At 35.6% G+C, this 18,956-nt stretch overlaps 1 protein-coding gene across 1 annotated transcript in view; it reads right to left on the reverse strand.

Moving 5' to 3' along the window:
• LOC107687335 (catenin delta-2-like) overlaps positions 1 to 18,372 on the reverse strand; it is a 175,535-nt gene extending 157,163 nt beyond the window's left edge. Inside the window, exon 1 of the mRNA XM_016484616.1 lies at positions 18,180 to 18,372. Coding sequence (XP_016340102.1) covers positions 18,180 to 18,372 — 193 coding nt within the window. The remainder of the gene's footprint in view (positions 1 to 18,179) is intronic.
• Positions 18,373 to 18,956: the final 584 nt, after the last annotated feature.

Raw genomic sequence — 18,956 nt, forward strand, 5'->3', positions numbered from 1 at the left:
CTTTGGCAAGGGGCGGGGCAGTACTGAAACACCGTCTAAGCTGTTCGCCAATCACAACGCACTGGGATAGCGAACCAATCACATCACATTTCGTTTTTCGGAAGGTGGGCCTTCATCAAACCCGGAACTAATCGAGCCATTTGTGCCAGACTGGAGAGATAGGTATTGTAATAATGTAAATTATGTAAAAAAATAATGCGTTTTTCGAACCACCAAGCATGAGAGCATGTTCTAGTACACCCCAAAACAAATTCAAGACCGCTTTAAGACTTTAGAAATGTACTGGTTTCATTAAATTATTAATTTACAATTTCTGGAGTCTATACATTTTAACAAAGCAATAAATAAATAAATAAATAAATTCTAAATAAATAAACAAAAACAAACAAACAAACACAAATTGAATAAAGAGTGGGCAAATGAATGAATGAATAATTTTGTGTTTAAATGTTTGAGTGACATATATTAAAGAGATTAAAATGAAACAAAAAAATTAAATGTTATAATTTTATTTTGAATAATAAAGATGAAAAAATAATTAAACTTAAATTTTTACCACTCTTAAGATTTTGGACACATACTGGCTTTGTAAAAAAACAACAACAACCATATAACCAATAAACCAATAAAAAATAACCAATAAATCAAAGTCAGATATTGCAAAAGCTAATCAGTGCTTTACTGTGAAGCGGTGGTCCAAAACGGTGTGGAGAGAAAGAGGCTGATCTGAAGTGATGTGGTCAGTGGCTGTAAATAATCTGGGACATTGTGTCTCAGTTCTTCAGTCTCAGATCTGGCTAACAGCACAGACTCACAGGTAAGTTGATAAGTCATGTCAGTCCCACTTAAAAGAGTCCCAAGGACAGTCATTGTATAGCTAACATCATATCCCACCCATATCCAGACTGAACCCAACCCCTCAAAAAGCCAAAGAAGAATGAAAGCAAGACCACAGCAGAGAGTGAAATGATGAATTAGTGACATCAGCTGTGTTCTGCTCCTCTGAGCGCACTGCTGTTTCAGAACATGTCACGCTCAAAATGCAGGGAAACCCCAAAATAAACCAGGATTGCTTCCAGCAATGTGAAACAGCATTCACAACACATTTAACCTCAGCAATGCAATGCATTTAAACACAATATAAAGTGAAAAATAAGGCTGAACGGACCATGACTTTGTTTCTCAGGGTTTCACAGGCTTCTGAAATGTAAACTGATATCACAGATTAATATTACTTATGACTAATAATCACAGAAGCAGTATTATATTAGTACCACTGAGACATTATTACTATTATATAGTTTTTGTTGATATTTTGAATTAGATTATTTTTATATTTTCTGGTTTCATGTTAATTTTAATTAACATTTCCGTAATTTTGTTGTGTTTTTGTTATTTTACTAACTTTTGTTTTAAAATACGTCTATATTGTTTTTATAGATTTTTATTTCAGTTGAGAAATTAGATGAAATAAAATTATATTTTTATTTGAATTCAGTTTGCATTTCTTTTTATTTCAAGTAACAAATTATTTATTTATTTTGCTTTGTAAATCACCTTATGCTCACCAAGGCAGCATTTATTTGATAAAAAAATACAGTAAACATTAATATTTACACAATAAAAAATACAATTTAATATACAATTAAAATACAGTGTAATTTATTTCTCTGATAGCAAAGCTGAATTTTCAGCAGCCAGAAATTACTAGTAATCATATGTCAGACTCTGTTCCATGTTTTGTGATACTAATACGCTGATTTGGTCCTGAAGGGACATTTTTTTTATTATTATTATTACGTTATTACGTTGAAATATTATTACGTATTCAATTTAGCATCCTTGCTGATTAAAAGTATAATTTCTCTTTCAAAAAAAAAAACAAAAACAAAATAAATAAAAATCTTACTGACACCAAACCTTTGAACAGCATGTACATCCATGAATCTGCACTGCACACTGGAAAGCAGTGGGAGGGGGAAAAACATTTTTGCTGATACATCCCAATTGATATTAGCTTTCCATTTAGTAGGCACACAAGTCTTGTGCTCCAGAAGCACAGACAGCCATGATGGCGTTTGGACGGATGGCCTGTTACACTCACAGAGCACATCATTAATCTCTCCTTTCCTCTCATTCAAATAAACAACACCATTAAGACAGCAGTTCTGCCCATCAACATACTCATAGCAAATAAGCCCGCTGTGTGGTGGCAGGCAGGCAATAATGATGTTTACTCAAAGGCTTCTGGTCCTCAAGGGGACGAACAAAGACACGGCCATCAAGGGCAGATCACTTATAATCTGCCTCTAAACCCATAAAACACACCGTCTATCCTCTATAGACAAACAATGACTCTTGTATTTTATATTGATGTGCGTATAAAAGCAAAGTCTTAAATGTCTCTCAGAATGGCCATCTTAAACACAATAAAAATTAAAGTAGCCACTCAAACCAACCACACACGGCTTTGTGAGATATATTATTCAGCATGACCCCCAATCGCCCAATGTAACATGCTGTGGAGCTGTCAGAGGTTTATCATATTGCAGAAACAGCCATGGAAGAAGGAGGACAGGGCGATTTATAATGAGGCTGAGGGATTATCTAGCTGGGTCATAGAGAAATCAATGGACATTTTACATAGCAATCGGCCTCAATCAAAGGAACGCCTCACACTGCTTGGTCAGGGCATCGGCAGTGAGATTAGCGAATTAAATAGTCAATAGGATCTTCACTGCACAAGCAAACGCATGTCGAAATGAAGAATCGTTTCGCTTGTTATGTTGCAAGCATCTCGATTTCTATTGCTCATAATGCTCATGGCAACCACCTCCAACATCCCAGCATTGCGGTGATGTTTACATGGGTAAGTTGCACTCACATTTACATAAAAATAAATAAATAAAAAATAAATAAATAATCTTGCTTACTTAATATTGCATTATATTATAGAGTATATGAATGTCACAATATTAAATATCCAGCAAATACTAAGCCAATAATTAAAATATATAAATGCATATTATTCATTATATTCAACTGGCAAATAGCTGATATTAAAAGTTTTATACTAATTTATGTTGTAAAAAATATACTAAAAAGTAAAACAAAATAAATAGTTTGAAATTAAACATTATAATTGAGAATATTAATAAATTATATTCACATTTAAATAATATATAAAAAATTAAAATACCATTATAATATGAATTATTAATAATTGTATAGATAGACAGAGAGACTGTCACGTTGCACACACACACGAGGGACGAGGAGACGCTGGAGAATATGTTGACAAGACTTGACAATATTTGCACCAAGGAACCAAGGGAGACGAACACAGGAAGACGTTCACACGAAGACGTTCACAGGAAGACGTACACACGAAGACGTTCACAGCGGACAGAGAACTTGGGACTGGGAACACTTTTTATACACACACACACAGGAGGAGGGGATGACGAGACACACCTGGGAGCAATAAAACCAAGGGAAACACCTGGGACAAATGAAATAAACTAATGGGAAGGCACATGGGGAGCAGGACACACACAAAACATGGAACAGAGTCTGACAGAGACAGACAGTCAGACAGATAGTATAATATAATACAATAATAGACAGATAGTAGAAGTACATACAATATAACAACATAACATAAAATATGATAGAAAGAGAGACAGACAGACAGACAGACAGACAGATAGTAGAAGAACATTCAGTATAATATAATATAATATAAAATCATATAATATAATATAATATAATATAATAGACAGATAGTAGAAGTACATTCAATATAACAACATAACATAAAACATAATAGATAGATGGCAGATGGAAATTAGTTTTTGTTTTGTATTTACAAGTCGAGCCGTGGTGTTCATGCAGGTGAGGTGGGTTTGAATCAGACTCGCAACAATTCTTAATTCTATTCCCATTTCTTCTTTCCCTCAATTCCTGTCTTTCTCTACTAGTCATACCAGTGAATGTGGTTAAAAAAAAAAGAAGCCAAAAAAGTGAAATGGTTTAACCTGGACCTGTAAGACGGACTCATTTTTCTGACCAACAGAACAAGAAAGTGATATAAGCGATAAACCCTGCCTGTAGCGTGACGAGATCTGCTGGGTAGAGTAAGGCCCAGAAGCAGACAGGCTCACTCTAGCCATGCTGATGAAATAATCAGATTTGACATAATACATAATTGTGTGTCGTGCACACTGTAAAACAAGCAACTGAGGGAGGAAAAGCAAGAGACAATGGTAGAGTTAAGCAAGTGGATGAGCGTTACATCATCGAAAGCTAAATCTTTTGTAATATATGTTCTGTGCTACTCAAGCAACAGCTGTATTCCCTATTCACAAAAGGAATGACAGCTTGTCTTCATAATTTTACCCTGTCAATCAAACTCTGAACATCAGCCTTTGTGCACTGTATAGACCAGAAATAAATATGCAAATGAGCGGTTCTGACTCCCTTCAATTTCAACTAGAACAGCTTTTTCTTTCACCCCATTTGCCCATTTTTGGTCAAAAATGCAAATACAAATGCAAAAGGGTTTGTGGGGCATAATAAAGGCAAGATGTTAAAACATGATTGACAAGACATCAAACACACCACAAAATTCAAACATACTATGCTTCAATAAACGTCTGAATAATTGCCTTGCATTTTCAAATACGCGCTACCAATCAAAACATGATATATTTTGATTATAATAAATCATAAAAAACATTTATTAAAACAGTTTATATATATATATATATATATAAACTGTTTTAATAAATGTTTTTTATTATTATCAGTGGCGAGCGGTGACTTTTTTTAACCGGGTATGCTGAGTGATAAGATTAAGCCCCCCTCCCCCCTCCTCATCGCTTTTAAGACACACTCAAAAAGGAAAACACCGTGGCAGGTGTCAATTTAAAAGTATGCACAATCCTACTTTATTTGTAAAGGAAATTCATCTCCAATCCTTATTCTATAGTTTCAGGTAGTTATTCGAATGCTAGAAAACAGCTGCTTTTCTGAGTAAAAAACGTCAAATAACGTAGTTACTTTATGATACGTAATATTCAGAGGGTGGGGAGATGGGGGATTCCCCCGCACTATATCTCTCTGCATCGAATGAATGATTTTTATTCATTCATTTCATTCATTCATTCATTCATTCTTATTCCCAGTGAATAGGAGTTAAACTCCCACCCGGGTGACACTACTCCAATAATAGACCATGCAAAATACAAAAAAATAATAATAATTTAATAAAATAAATTAATAATAATAATATATTTAAAATATTGCCAAGTAATGTTGCAAACAACAATAAAATCAGCAAAGGACTTTAATCGTAAGCGACACAAGTTTATGGAAAATATACAGTTGTGATGGTTTTTTTTTCATATGATTTAGTCGAGTTCGGCAATCGAGATCTGACCGCAACAGCGCATTTTTCCACTTGGGCGAGCGCTTTGCGGACAGCTTACCTCGAGAATGAAATCTCCCGCAGTCCAGCAAACCACTGAGAATGCGCTATAATCCTGACGAGTTATAGCAACAGAGCAGAGGCAAGAAAGCTGCGGAGAATACGCTCGCCCAGAAGCAACCGCAACTTACTTAGATTTACAGAAAATTACCGTTGTTTTCAAATAAATAATTTTACATGCTTATTCCCAACACTTTATTAAGCTTTAAGTCACATCTTAAATGACAAGGGATCAACTTATAATCATGTTTATATTAATTAGCTCATGAACTCATTCTCTCAGACGGCCTTCGCAGCTTATATGGACGGAACGCCACTGATATATATATATTGTTTAATACATATTGTGAATCATAAAGAATACATATTAAACTATTAAACAGAAATCAAATATAACCAAAACAATGAAAAATGTAAAAAAAAAAAAAGTTTAAATAAAGCAATTTTAATAATAGGAATATAAAAACTGAATAGTAATCAAAACGTAAAATGCAATTACATGTAAATTATAACAATAAGACAACAAAATGTAATACATTTAAATTAAATTTAAGTAAAATTGAACAATAATCAATTATCAACATGGTTTAACAGTAAACAAATGTAAAATGCAATGATATATATGAATTATAACAATAAGACGACAATTGAATACTTTTAAATCAAATTTTAAAAAAAGTTTATTTTTAAATTTTTAAATATTTAAGATAAATATACATTTAAGTTAATTTAACTATCAATTTAAATCAATTAAAACTTAATATAAAAATTAAAGCTGCAAGCAGCGATGAAAGGGCCATTGCACCCGGGCTCACCGCCACCCGGTGGCCATAGGAAAACAGCGAACAGTGGGCAATATTCTTTTAAAGTGGTAAATATAGGAGGAATATGTCAGTCATTTATATGCGCCAAATTTCCAGCTGCCAACAGGTGGCGCTATGATTATAACTGAATGTTGGCATGTAGATATATATATACACACAACAGAGTAACTGCAGATTCCATTGATTCTATGACCAACCTAACACAAAAATGTGAACTGCACAGCACTGTACACATATATGGCAAGCTGGTGGAACTAAAAGTGGGCACCGGAGCCAAGTGTAGTTTGATTCCCAGGGAACACACATACTGGTAAAAAATGTATAGCCTGAATGCACTGTAATTCGCTTTGGATAAAAGCGTCTGCTAAATGCACAAATTATTATTATTTTTTTTTTTAATAATTATTTAGATGTCTTCAGGCCAGGACTCTTACCAAACATGTGAAGTTTGGGGCAGGTCGGACATTGCATGTTTAAGTTAGTGTAAAAAGTAATTTCCTGTTGCCAGCAGGTGGCGGTATGATTATAACTGAACATTGGCCTTAAGATGTGTTCAGGCCAGGACTTTTATCAAACATGTGAAGTTTAGGGCAGATTGGACATTGAATGTTAAAGTTAGTGTAAAACAAGTCATTTCCTGTTGCCAGCAGGTGGCGCTATGACTATAATGATAACCCTCACCAAATTTGAAGACGATCAGATTAAAACTGTAGGAGGAGTTCGTCGAAGTACGAGGCCTGGAAATGGCAAAAACTGCACAAAAATCGTACAGGAAATTCAAAATAACGTACTTCCTGTTGGGTTTTGGATTTTGTACCAAGAGACTTTTTTGTAAGTAATGGTGTGTTACATGTGTGTACCGATTTTCGTACATGTACGTAAAACGTAGCTTGAGAGGCACTCCGTTGAAATTTTACAGGTGGCGCTATCGAGCCATTTTGCCACACCCACTTCTGAAACCCATATCAGATGTAAAGTTTCGCCAGCTCTTTTGCAAAGTTTCATGAGTTTTGGAGAATGTTTAGGCCCTCAAAAATGTGATTCACTTTGGAGAAGAAGAAGAAGAAACGGAGAAATTCCAATAGGGTCCTCACACCATCGGTGCTCGGGCCCTAATAAAATATAATAATACTAAACATTTAACAGTACTCAAATGTAAAATGCAATGTGATGACATTCGAATTAATTATAACAATAAGACAACTGCATTTAATACAATTATACAATTGTTAGAAATAATAATTTAATTCAAACTAAATTAATCAAAATAATAATAATAATAATAATAATAACATTATATTATATAACATTATATTTTATTATTAAATCCCGCTGATTTATCACATTAATTTTCAACTCAGTATTAAGTAGTTTGTGCCATTTTAAGTTGAAGGCTGAATGTAATTAAGAGGAGATTCAGTACGAAAAGACATCATCACAATATTATAACGAGCTAAATGCTCTCAAACTATTTGAAGAACACTTTCTTAATATGAGGGTTCACCTAAGCCAGAAAGAGGTTGAAGACCCATGGTCATTTATGCTGATCTAGCGTTCAGCTGACTAAAGTTTGTGCTGATCTATTTTCACCTCTCTGAAATGCCCACAGTGCCCAAGCTTTCCATGCAGTCAAATGTGAATGCTCAGCAGGAAACCTGCAGGGACTCCACAAAGCAGAGCGCTTCAGAATTTTTGCCTTTTTGGCAATAATGAAACTTTAGGTTCGAGGAATAACTGTAACGAGAAGTGAGATAATGAATGTCAGCTAGAATCTGAACCTGAGTCCCTCTTTCACAGTGTCTGTTTGCACTGTTGTCCTGCTTATGAAAGCTGTGAATCAGGCCTGAGTCCTTTTCCAATATGCTTTGAAGATGACTTAAAAACACGTCCCTCCAGCGGTTTTTGAAAATGTATTTATTGAACATCAACAACGTAAACACATACACACATCCCATATTAGCTTCCAGCCCTATAGCCAATCAGAATAATTTATGATCCTCCATAGACACACACACATACAGTACACTCTCTCTGTATGATTGCATGTCCTTCATCTACTCCTGCTGTGTTCCCACTAGGAGCTTCTATTTAATCCTTTCAGGCGTGGGAATGCGGCACGTGTTGAATATGGATTCATACAATTCCCCTCCGGTTAACTCTCCTACTGGTATATAGTCCCACACAACCAAGAAAACACAAACATACAAGCATACAAGCTGCCGGCTGAGTGAATATGTGTGCGTTATACAGCTCCCCTCCTCAAGCTGGGGTTTGTGATAGCATGTTTGTCAGCTTTATATACAGTATGTATGACGGTTACGCTACAGTCCCGCGGTAGGAAAGTGTCAAGAGCAAAGAACGTAACACCATTAAAACACATGTGCTGAAACCTGTCTCTCGCTCAGCCTTTGGATGTTTTCACTGCTGCAGAACAGCGGCAACAAAATGCCATGCTGACTTCACACTCTGGAATGGCCAGAGTCAACTGTGTTCGGTTAAGGTCAAGTCTAGATTGCAGTATAGAGTCTGGCAAAAAGAAGACTGTGTGAATGGAACAGTTTTTGTGTGAGTCCAGCCCTGTTCACAAGGTTTAAAGATCTGACTTGGGTGAGCCGTTCACAAGTGTTTAGCAAGACAGATCGACATCTAAAGTACGCATGGTAGTAACATGTCATTGTGATCATTGTGACTCGATTTAAAGAGAATGGTTTTGTGGCTGCATAGCACACTTATGATAATGAAAAAATAAAAAATAAAAAATATTCTGGGTATAAACTGGGTAGAATCAATTTAAAAATAAAATAAACAAATTAATAAATATTTAAAAGAGATGACAAACAAACAGAAAGACAAACTCTCTGGGGTGATTTTCCCGGTGGGCTTGAGATAAGTAAATATTGTTGATATATGAATGATATATTGATTGATATATTGTTTTTTTAAGCCATATGGTGAAAGTTCAAGACCACTGCTTTAGTATAATTGTTGATTCACGGATGGGTAGGTTGTCCTTCACTATATAAATGCAGAAGGTTTCTAATTGACTATCTGAGAAAGTGGGTAAATAAAATAAAATAAAATAAAATAAAATAAAACAAAATAAAATAATACAACTTAAAATATAATAAAACAAAACTTAAAACATAATAAATAAATAAACAAACAAATAAATAATACTAATAATATATTTAAAAGAGATGAAGGATAAACAGGATGGACTTTAAATGAATAAATAAGTAAACAAAAGTAGATGGGTTCTTTACTGTACAAATGCGGGTGGTTTCTGATTGACTACCTGATTAAATAGTTTGAGTGATCAGTTCACAAAAGGTTTTGGACCCTGTTTACAGCAGTATTTTGTGCTGTCCACTTGTGATCTGATCACTTGAGATGGATCTCAACACCAAGTGTAAACAGGATCTGTGTGTCCTATGGTTCTGAAATCCTTGCATTCATTACAGGTCCGATTCAGTTAAACCTTGACTCTGACCCTTCCGCTTCTCTCTTTTCCAGACGGCAAGCCATTTTTTAATCTCTCCATCCCTCTCCTCTGTATCTCAGCATGCAGAGTAGTATTAAGTCAAGCCCAGCATCTTTTCGTCTCTTCTGTCTGAAATATTTAATATTAGATTCAATTAATATCTCCACAGTCCTTACAAATACAGGCCCACAATTAATCACAGCAGAAGCTCATCCCTCATTGTCAGAATAAAATCAAATAATCCTGATAATACCGATCTGGGAGGATCCAGAGCAAGAGACATGGGGATTTTACAAAATTCAGAAAGACAGAATTCACTCATTATTGGGTTTAAGATGACAAGTGATGTGAAAAGCATAAAAGAAGCAGGGTTAACTTAAGCTAAAACCATACAAAATGTGTTAACTGAAATAAAATGAAATGAAATAAAATATTAATATATTAAAAAAAACTTTAACTTTAAAAAAAACTTTAATAAAAAAAACTTTTTTTGGTAAGTAAACTTTTTTTCACTTGAAGCCTTTTTATATAATCCAACATAAATGTATTTTTAATGCATAAATTATGCCTTGTAATGCACCTTAATGCATTGTATGATCTCGTGAATAATTATAACCCAGTTATAATACATTATAAAACTTGCCATATCTATTCATTGTTACAAATTCAGAAAAGTATAATGCATTAAAAACTATGCAAACAACAAATTTCAGAAGCAACAAGGGATCTGCAAATATTATAATGCATTTTAAATTTGGTTACAATTATTTATGAAAAGATAAAATTAAGATACAATAATGAATACCTTTATAATGTATTACACATAACAGGCTTCAGTTAGTGTTACCAACTTCTTTTTTTTAATCATCTATTTATTTAATTTAATTTAGTTCTCATTTAATTTAGTTTAAATTAATAATAGTTTAAATAACATCTATATCGACATAAAAAAATACTAAACACAACAAAATGACACAACAAAACGACTAAAAACGTAACTAAAATTAAAATAACAATGGAAAATATAAAAATAAAAACTGATTCAAATGATTAAAAAACTACAATAATGTCATTCTAACCAAAATAACTAAAGATAGTCAAGAACACTGAAAAATGAAAGACATTAATTACTGGTTTTGGATGAGGGACAGAATGCTGGGCGATCTCGATGAAAAGATCAAACATGGCTGTTCACCAACATGTGTTTTGGACGCTGGTGTACTAGTTTGTTCCCACCAGACCGCTTTACTACAGAAAACCAGTTTTCTGTCAGCATTCATGTTGTTCTAAATCAGTCTTTCCAGCAGGGGGAGAGCACAAAAAGGAAAGACTAAATATCAAATGCAGAGTTAGCATGTGGCGTAATGCTAAATTTTAATGGAAGCTGATCAGTGCGCACAGTGAGGGTCCTTAACCCTCTGGTTGATGCCCTCAGTCCTGGCATAAGGAAAAGAAGCTTTCCTTTTCAGTTTCTGCTTTCTGATTACCACACAGACTAATTATCTTTCCCCCGTTTCATCTGAATGTGTTTGTGGAGTGAAGACGCAGCTTTAGGCAAACAGCATCCGGCACCAAACTGTGCTCAGACCAACACAGCGAGAATACAAATCTCAAACGGCTGCAAGCGCTGACACATTTACACCATAGTATCCAAAAACGCTCTTAAATACACTTAAAATATAATCCTTGCTTGCATTTTGGTGCCAAGTCTACCAAATAACAGAGTCTATGATCATTTGGTATTAAAGGGGTCATATGATGCGATTTCAAATTTTCCTTTCTCTTTGGAGTGTTACAAGCTCTTGGTGCAAAAAGAAGATCTGTAAAGTTGCAAAGACTAAAGTCTCAAATCCAAAGAGATATTCTTTATAAAAGTTAAGAGTCAGCCACACCTACCTAAAACGGCTCGTTCTAACACGCCCCCACATATAAAGACTGTAAGTACGTCTTTTATATTTAAAGAGTTTTTATATTTTATACATTTAAAGCGAGTTTTTTTGGGCAGTGTAGAGTAGTGCATGGCAAGGGGCGTAACATTTCCGTCTCACGCTTGAGGTAGACTGCAGGCTGGAAACTCACTGTTTACAGTGCCTTGTCCTCACAGACCCCCCAAACAGCAGACCAATAACAAATAGAAACAGAGGAGAAAAAAATAAAAACATTACTACCAGCAAATCACCATGGCTGGCCAAGCAGAAGCCAATAAATATTATAACCTACAGGTCTTTATTTGCTACTGCACTGAGCGTGAGCGTTAGTGGGGCATCTCATATAAGTGCTTTTATCACTTAAGATTCTTGTAAATTAGATAACTTTTTCAAATTTTTATGCTATCATGCTTGGGTTTTAAAAAGACTCCCCATTAAAGGGGTCATATGATGTGATTTCAATTTTTACTTTCTCTTTGGAGTGTTACAAGCTCTTGGTGCATAAAGAAGATCTGTAAAGTTGCAAAGACTAAAGTCTCAAATCCAAAGAGATATTCTTTATAAAAGTTAAGAGTCAACCACACCTACCTAAAACGGCTCGTTCTAACACACCCCCACATGTCTACGTCACGATGTGGGAAGATTTGCATAACACCGCCTAAATGTTCACGCAAAGAAAGAAGGCGTAACTTATTCTCGCTGCAGTATTGTTGTTGCCTCTGCCGCCATGTCGTGAAGGTGCTGTGTGTGACGCTCCTTCGTCAAATACGCCGACCGCGCCGCTCACTCTAGGCCGCCGCTCACTCTAGGCCGCGGTGTGTGACACTGTTTCGTTGTGAAAGCGAAACTACTTTGTTTGGAATAATGTTCTTTTTAGCAGCATCATATGACCCCTTTAAACAATTTCCTATTGGAAAATCCAGCTACATTCAGTTTCTGTTTTTAGCTGGTACACAGTAAAGTAGTTAGGTACAGTATTTGGTTTCTAATTTACAGATATTTTTCATGTTTTGTTTAGGTGTCAAATTACCAATACACATTGATTTTTTAATTAGTATTTTATATTTGTTTTTGACAACAAATGATCATTAGATTACAATAAAATATGTAATATGATTATGTATTTTAATTATGTATTATTATTAACAACAACAAATAGCAGCAATATTACAAAAAACTAGTGCTGTCAAACGATTAATCGCGATTTATCACATCCAAAATAAACGTTTTTGTTTACATAATATATGTGTGTATACTGTGTATATTTATTATGATGTGATTAATCGTGATAAATGGTTTGACAGCACTACAAAAAACTAAATAGTACAATTTATTTTAATGAATGAATGAAATTGAATAAATAAAGATTATTATATTTTATTTAAATAATTTTATATTATTATTATTAGCTGGAATATTTAACAATATTAAAATAAATAGCAATATTATATCTTTGGAAGGAAGGAGGGAAGGAAGGAAGGAAGGAAGGAAGCAATCAAGCAAGCAAACAAATATTTTACTTGGATAGTTTCAATTATTATTATTATTATTATTATTATTATATAAATAGCAATATTTTATCTTTGGAAGGAAGGAAGGGAGGAAGGAAACAAATAAATATTTTACGTTAATTTGATATTATCATCATCATCGGAATGAATAACTGCTATATATTATTATTTATTATTGAAATAAATAAATGTTACATTTTTGCATCAGTCAGTGTCCAGTACTAAACAACTGCCTAACTAATGAAACTTACAAAGTGTGTTAGCCTCACAATAACTGTTGATATTACAAAATGTCCAGTAACCTAAAAATGCTAAATTATCATCCTTCAGACACTGACTATAAATTGAGAAGATTGCATCCCAATCATAAAGCCCCCAAGTAACACATAAATATGTAAAACAAGAGACATGTCATTTAAAAAGTTGGGGAGCAAAGTCCCAGACGTCCATAAATAAAGATCTGGCCCTGACTCAGTTTGGCTCAGGAAAAATGATGTGACTTTAGATGGGCAGCTGCAGCGCTGCTGAGCTTTTAATTAACTCGTGAGCACTGTAGGCCGCAGTCACCTCCATTAATCACTTATTTTTCTTGTCTGCAGGAATCACGAGTGCACACGCGGCGCAGCTAAACCTGAACATATGCTTCCGGCTGTGTTATTAGCCAAGTGCCCAGCGACCAGCCTCTCTGAACTTCAGCTCTTCCTTTAAGATAATTTCCTCTCGTGTTCGTCTTTGAGTTACTGACACTCATTAGCACAAACAAAGTACATGAGAACATTAATCTTTCATGGCAGACTTGACTTTCGGGATGTAATTTAATTGTCTCCTGGACATGCAAGTTATTAAATGAGTTTCTTCTGATGTAGCCCCAAACTTTTAAAAAGGTTACCTTTAAAGTGAGCAGAGGGAATGTATCAAACTAGGACACATTACTTAAATACACGTTCAGATTTTTAGTGTTCAGCGTTTTAGCATTTTTTTTATATCTCTAAAATATAAAATCTGTTTAAATAACATACACGAAATCCGTCATCAGGTGGTTCCATTACAGATTTGCACAAAACTTTTGTGATATTTTAAAAATGTCAATAAAAAAATTGCAAAATGACAGCATTTCCATTAACCGATGTTATGCGACAAAAATTTTTTACTCTCGCAATAAGTCCGGTGTTGGTAGGTTTATGAATATCGCAGCCATTACGCTAGCCATTTTTTTTAATCGAAGGAGACGTAGACATTTATCTTTATCAAATAAAACGTGGCATGGCATGGCTGGTATAAACACAAGAATTGACTAGAGTGGCCACAATCAGCTCTGGTGGCCGTGTCGGAGCCGTAATGCGCTGCAGACTTGTGCAGTGTAAATAAGGGGTTATTCAAGCATTAATGGCAAGGAAAGCCCCTTATACTTGAGAGCAGCCACATATGAAGTGTTTCTTGGGGGTTGTAGTACATTAACCCTCTGGGGTCTGAGGGTATTTTGGGGCCCTGGAAAAGTTTTGATATGCCCTGACATTTGTGTTTTTTTTCAGTATCTTAAAAACATATTAACGGCATATTAAAGTCTGATAACACTGTAATCAGCACAAACTGGGCTACAATAATATGTGAGCAGCATGAATGTACATGTTTGTGTTTTTGAGAAAACAACGTTTATGCGTGGCTAGTGAAAAACTACAATTTTGAAGTCACTGAAATAAGGCCATAAAACACATACAGAATATTTGTTCACAAGACTTTTGAGAACTGAATGTGGTAGACTAGAGTTTTTGCTACAAAATGATGAAAATTATCCTGTTCACTCATTCACAGAAAACAATATATTGATTCAACTTTTGTAAGACATGATTTGTGTTAGAATGGTATATGCGAGGGAGTGACAATGGCCATGAATATTTAGTGATTCGCACCTGAGAGACAAAGGGCCATCATGGGCCATCAATATGAATGTGACTGAGGCAGGTAAGAAAGAGTGTGAGGAGAGTAAAATAACGTGGGTTTTGGATTATTTGTATTATTATTTGTCTTTTATTTACAACACAGTATAATAAAAATATACACAGTGAAGGTCAAGGACACATGATTACAATAACAACTGATGCATGTAATCTTAGGCTACTCATCAGAGTGATATGCTCCACTGGATCCAGCTGCGCGACACATCGCCTTGTGTTCTTCTTCGGAGGTAAATTCTGGGTTATTCCTCTCGGCGCGTCTTCTTCCAGAAACAAAGTAATGAGCTCTTCAAGTTTGTTTACGGATGATGTGGGCGTTTACATGCGCACGCGTCTCACGTGGATGTTTAGAATTTGAAAAGCGCGACCGGTGACGTGGGCGTGATCGCATTAGAGATAATGAGTTTAGACGGGAAAAACTGGACGTTGCGTTGGTTTCATACGGATTACTTTATCAGAGAATATTTGTTTTGGATGTGACTATTTAAAAGTAGACATTTCAAGCTTTATGCATATGTTTCTCATGTCTTTGAGGCAAGCATTCGCTGAGATTCAGGTTGTTTAATTTACGAAGGACACATGATTGAACATACTGATCTGAACATTGAGACTTGAACATTAACACACCTTTGTGCCAAACATTCATAGACTCTAATATCATTCATAGTGTTAACACTCATTCTACTTTTATATCTTGTGGTTTTATATGTTATAAAACATTAAACAAACACCCTGGCTAGGGCTGCAAGATTAATTGCATGCGATATTTAACGCGCATCTTATCAGTAAAGCCGGTTCTGCGACACATCGCCTTGTGTTCTTCTTCGGAGGTAAATTCTGGGTTATTCCTCTCGGCGCGTCTTCTTCCAGAAACAAAGTAATGAGCTCTTCAAGTTTGTTTACGGATGATGTGGGCGTTTACATGCGCACGCGTCTCACGTGGATGTTTAGAATTTGAAAAGCGCGACCGGTGACGTGGGCGTGATCGCATTAGAGATAATGAGTTTAGACGGGAAAAACTGGACGTTGCGTTGGTTTCATACGGATTACTTTATCAGAGAATATTTGTTTTGGATGTGACTATTTAAAAGTAGACATTTCAAGCTTTATGCATATGTTTCTCATGTCTTTGAGGCAAGCATTCGCTGAGATTCAGGTTGTTTAATTTACGTGTCTGTGAAGAGAGCTGACAGAGACAGAAGAGAGTGCACCCTGTTTATTTTCTTTATTTTACAAAAGAACACTGTTTTGTTGTTATTATGACTATACACAAATAAAGTACACCCTTTGCAGTTTCAAACGATACTTTATTCTTATCTGTACGATCAAAAATTATGGAGTATTTTTAGTTCTTTTCGCGGTCATCAAGAAAATATGAGACAGACCGCACTGGTACATATTCTCAATTTGCAATTTAAATTTTCACAATTTGAATGGTAGGCCTAATGGAAACGCAGCTACAGTTACTGTCAGCGCAGCACATATCTGGATTTATGTTGGCTCAACACTTCAATACACAACAGATAAAAAAGATACTCAAAATATAATGCTAAAAATAAAGCTTTTGTTTTATCTATCTATCTATCTATCTATCTATCTATCTATCTATCTATCTATCTATCTGTGTTCCCAATGGTATTTTTTGGTGTCCAAAATTGCCAGCCTTTTACAAATTGCTTGTAAATATCTCATTATGTTAGTATTATCACCAAATCTTTGTTTCAGTCTTTCTTCTCAACTTTTCTTTCAATTAACCCAGGTTTTGTATTTCTTTTTGGAACTGATTGATCATAGGTCTCATTGATCTGAGCTTATACACCTCAGTTTTTGAGTAAAAAGCATTATTTTGTGGATAATTTTGGCAATATTCACTGAAAAACTGACGTGAATAAGCTCAGAACATAATATAGAACGTAATTTTTTTGTATTCCTGACATTTTTTGACCAGGAACACCACAAGCGTAACAAGTTAGGGGGAAAGAAATACAAAAAATATTTTTAAAAAACTGCTTTGGGAAGTTGTTCCCTGTGTGTCAGTAGGTTTTAGTCCAACACGTTAATATTAAAAGGATAGTTTACCCAAAAATGAAAATGCTGTCATTAATTACTCACCCTCATGTCATTACTTGCATTCATTCGTGCATCGTGGTACTCTTGTGAACATGTCAAAGACTGACACGGAAGAGAAGAAATTGTTGAAAAAAGTTATTTTTGTTTTCTTTACGCATGAAAAGTGTTCTCGTAGCTTCATAAATTAAGGGTCAAACCACTTATGTCACATGGACTATTTTAACAATGCCCTTACCACCTTTCTGGGCCTTGAATGTGTCAGTTTTTTTATTGCTGTCTATGTAGGGTCAGAAAGCTCTCGGATTTAATCAAAAATATCTTAATTTGTGTTCCGAAGATACACATAGGATAAACAAAGGTCTAAAGGGTTTGGAACGACATGAGGGTGAGTAATTAATGACATACTTTTCTTTTTTTTGCGTGAACTATCCCTTTAACTAGCATTTTCAGAAAAAAGAAAATCCTTTCTTGGTCAAAATGACTGGAAACCAGCATGAGGTCCTCAACTAAAGCGATAAACACTTTTGGTGTCAAGTCAATGGGTCTACAGGGTGCAATCAATGGCCCAATGTCAGTCAGTGACTGTTATTTTAGTCTGCTGCCTCAGATCTATATTTAAACAGCCTTTTCACTAGATATTACACTTCCAGTAGCAGCACACCTCGTGTCCGTCTTGATTATTTGCACGGTAAATATTCAGATAGTACCTTCCCACATCAAACCGAGCGCTCCAGCAGCATTACAAGCTATCACTGCAGCAGAACAACGCAACACTTGCGTGTCCCGTCTGCCATGAATGTAAATTCATTCCTCCCGAAGCATCACACGGTGTTATATTGCAGGCAATCCTTATTCATGAAGGCGCTCAAGTTTACAATCAACACTTTATGAAGCATCTATTGCTACGCAGGGAATGACTTACGGTGGCCCTCCAGTTGCCCGGCCTCACGGGACTGACATGCAGCAGCACGTTCAGATCCAAAGACTTCAACGAGAGAGAGAAAAGGAGCCAGAGGAGAAGTGAGGGAGGGAGGGAAAAAAAGACGAAAAAGCTCCCTCTTCACCACAGGACTGCTCTTACTGAGATAAGCGCGAGGAGTCATCGGGTGAACCATCACCTAGACCGCGAGCAGGACCTGAGCGAGAGGATGGAGAGAAAACAGATGAAAGGAAGGAAATATGGCTGGAATAAATGAGGGAGGCTGGCATGAGGGAAGCAATGGTGCCCATGATTGAAGTCCATGTATATCAATATCTCTTATTTCCTCCACTGAGACTGCACTGGAGAGATTGTAAAGAACTAAAAAGAGCCACAGAACAAAGATGGGTTCCCTGGCTGAGGAACAAAGAGGCAGCAGAGCCCGGCTTATTTCATGTCATTTTCATAGGCTTCTTGACATGCCTTCAATCAGGCAAGGGCAGGGAGAGAAACACATCCACACCATGAGCAGCGTTCAAAAGCCTGTGGAATTTGAGATGTATGGAAGAAGTTGAATTGAGACCCTCATGGTGGCTGCCACCCTCTACAGTGACTTTCTCCTTTACTCTTAAAAGTGTGTTTTGGGCAAGATAGAGATGTTAAGAAAGCGGTCCAAACACACACATACATGCATACTTACACATGCTGCTTCAGATTTCTTCTGTCGGTGTGGGCCAAGTGTGTAAGACACCCCTGTGGGCTTTCAAATCATCCAAAGTA

The sequence above is a fragment of the Sinocyclocheilus anshuiensis genome, unplaced genomic scaffold (genome assembly GCF_001515605.1).
Source record: "Sinocyclocheilus anshuiensis isolate Anshui unplaced genomic scaffold, SAMN03320099.WGS_v1.1 scaffold3679, whole genome shotgun sequence".
Lineage (NCBI taxonomy): Eukaryota > Metazoa > Chordata > Actinopteri > Cypriniformes > Cyprinidae > Sinocyclocheilus > Sinocyclocheilus anshuiensis.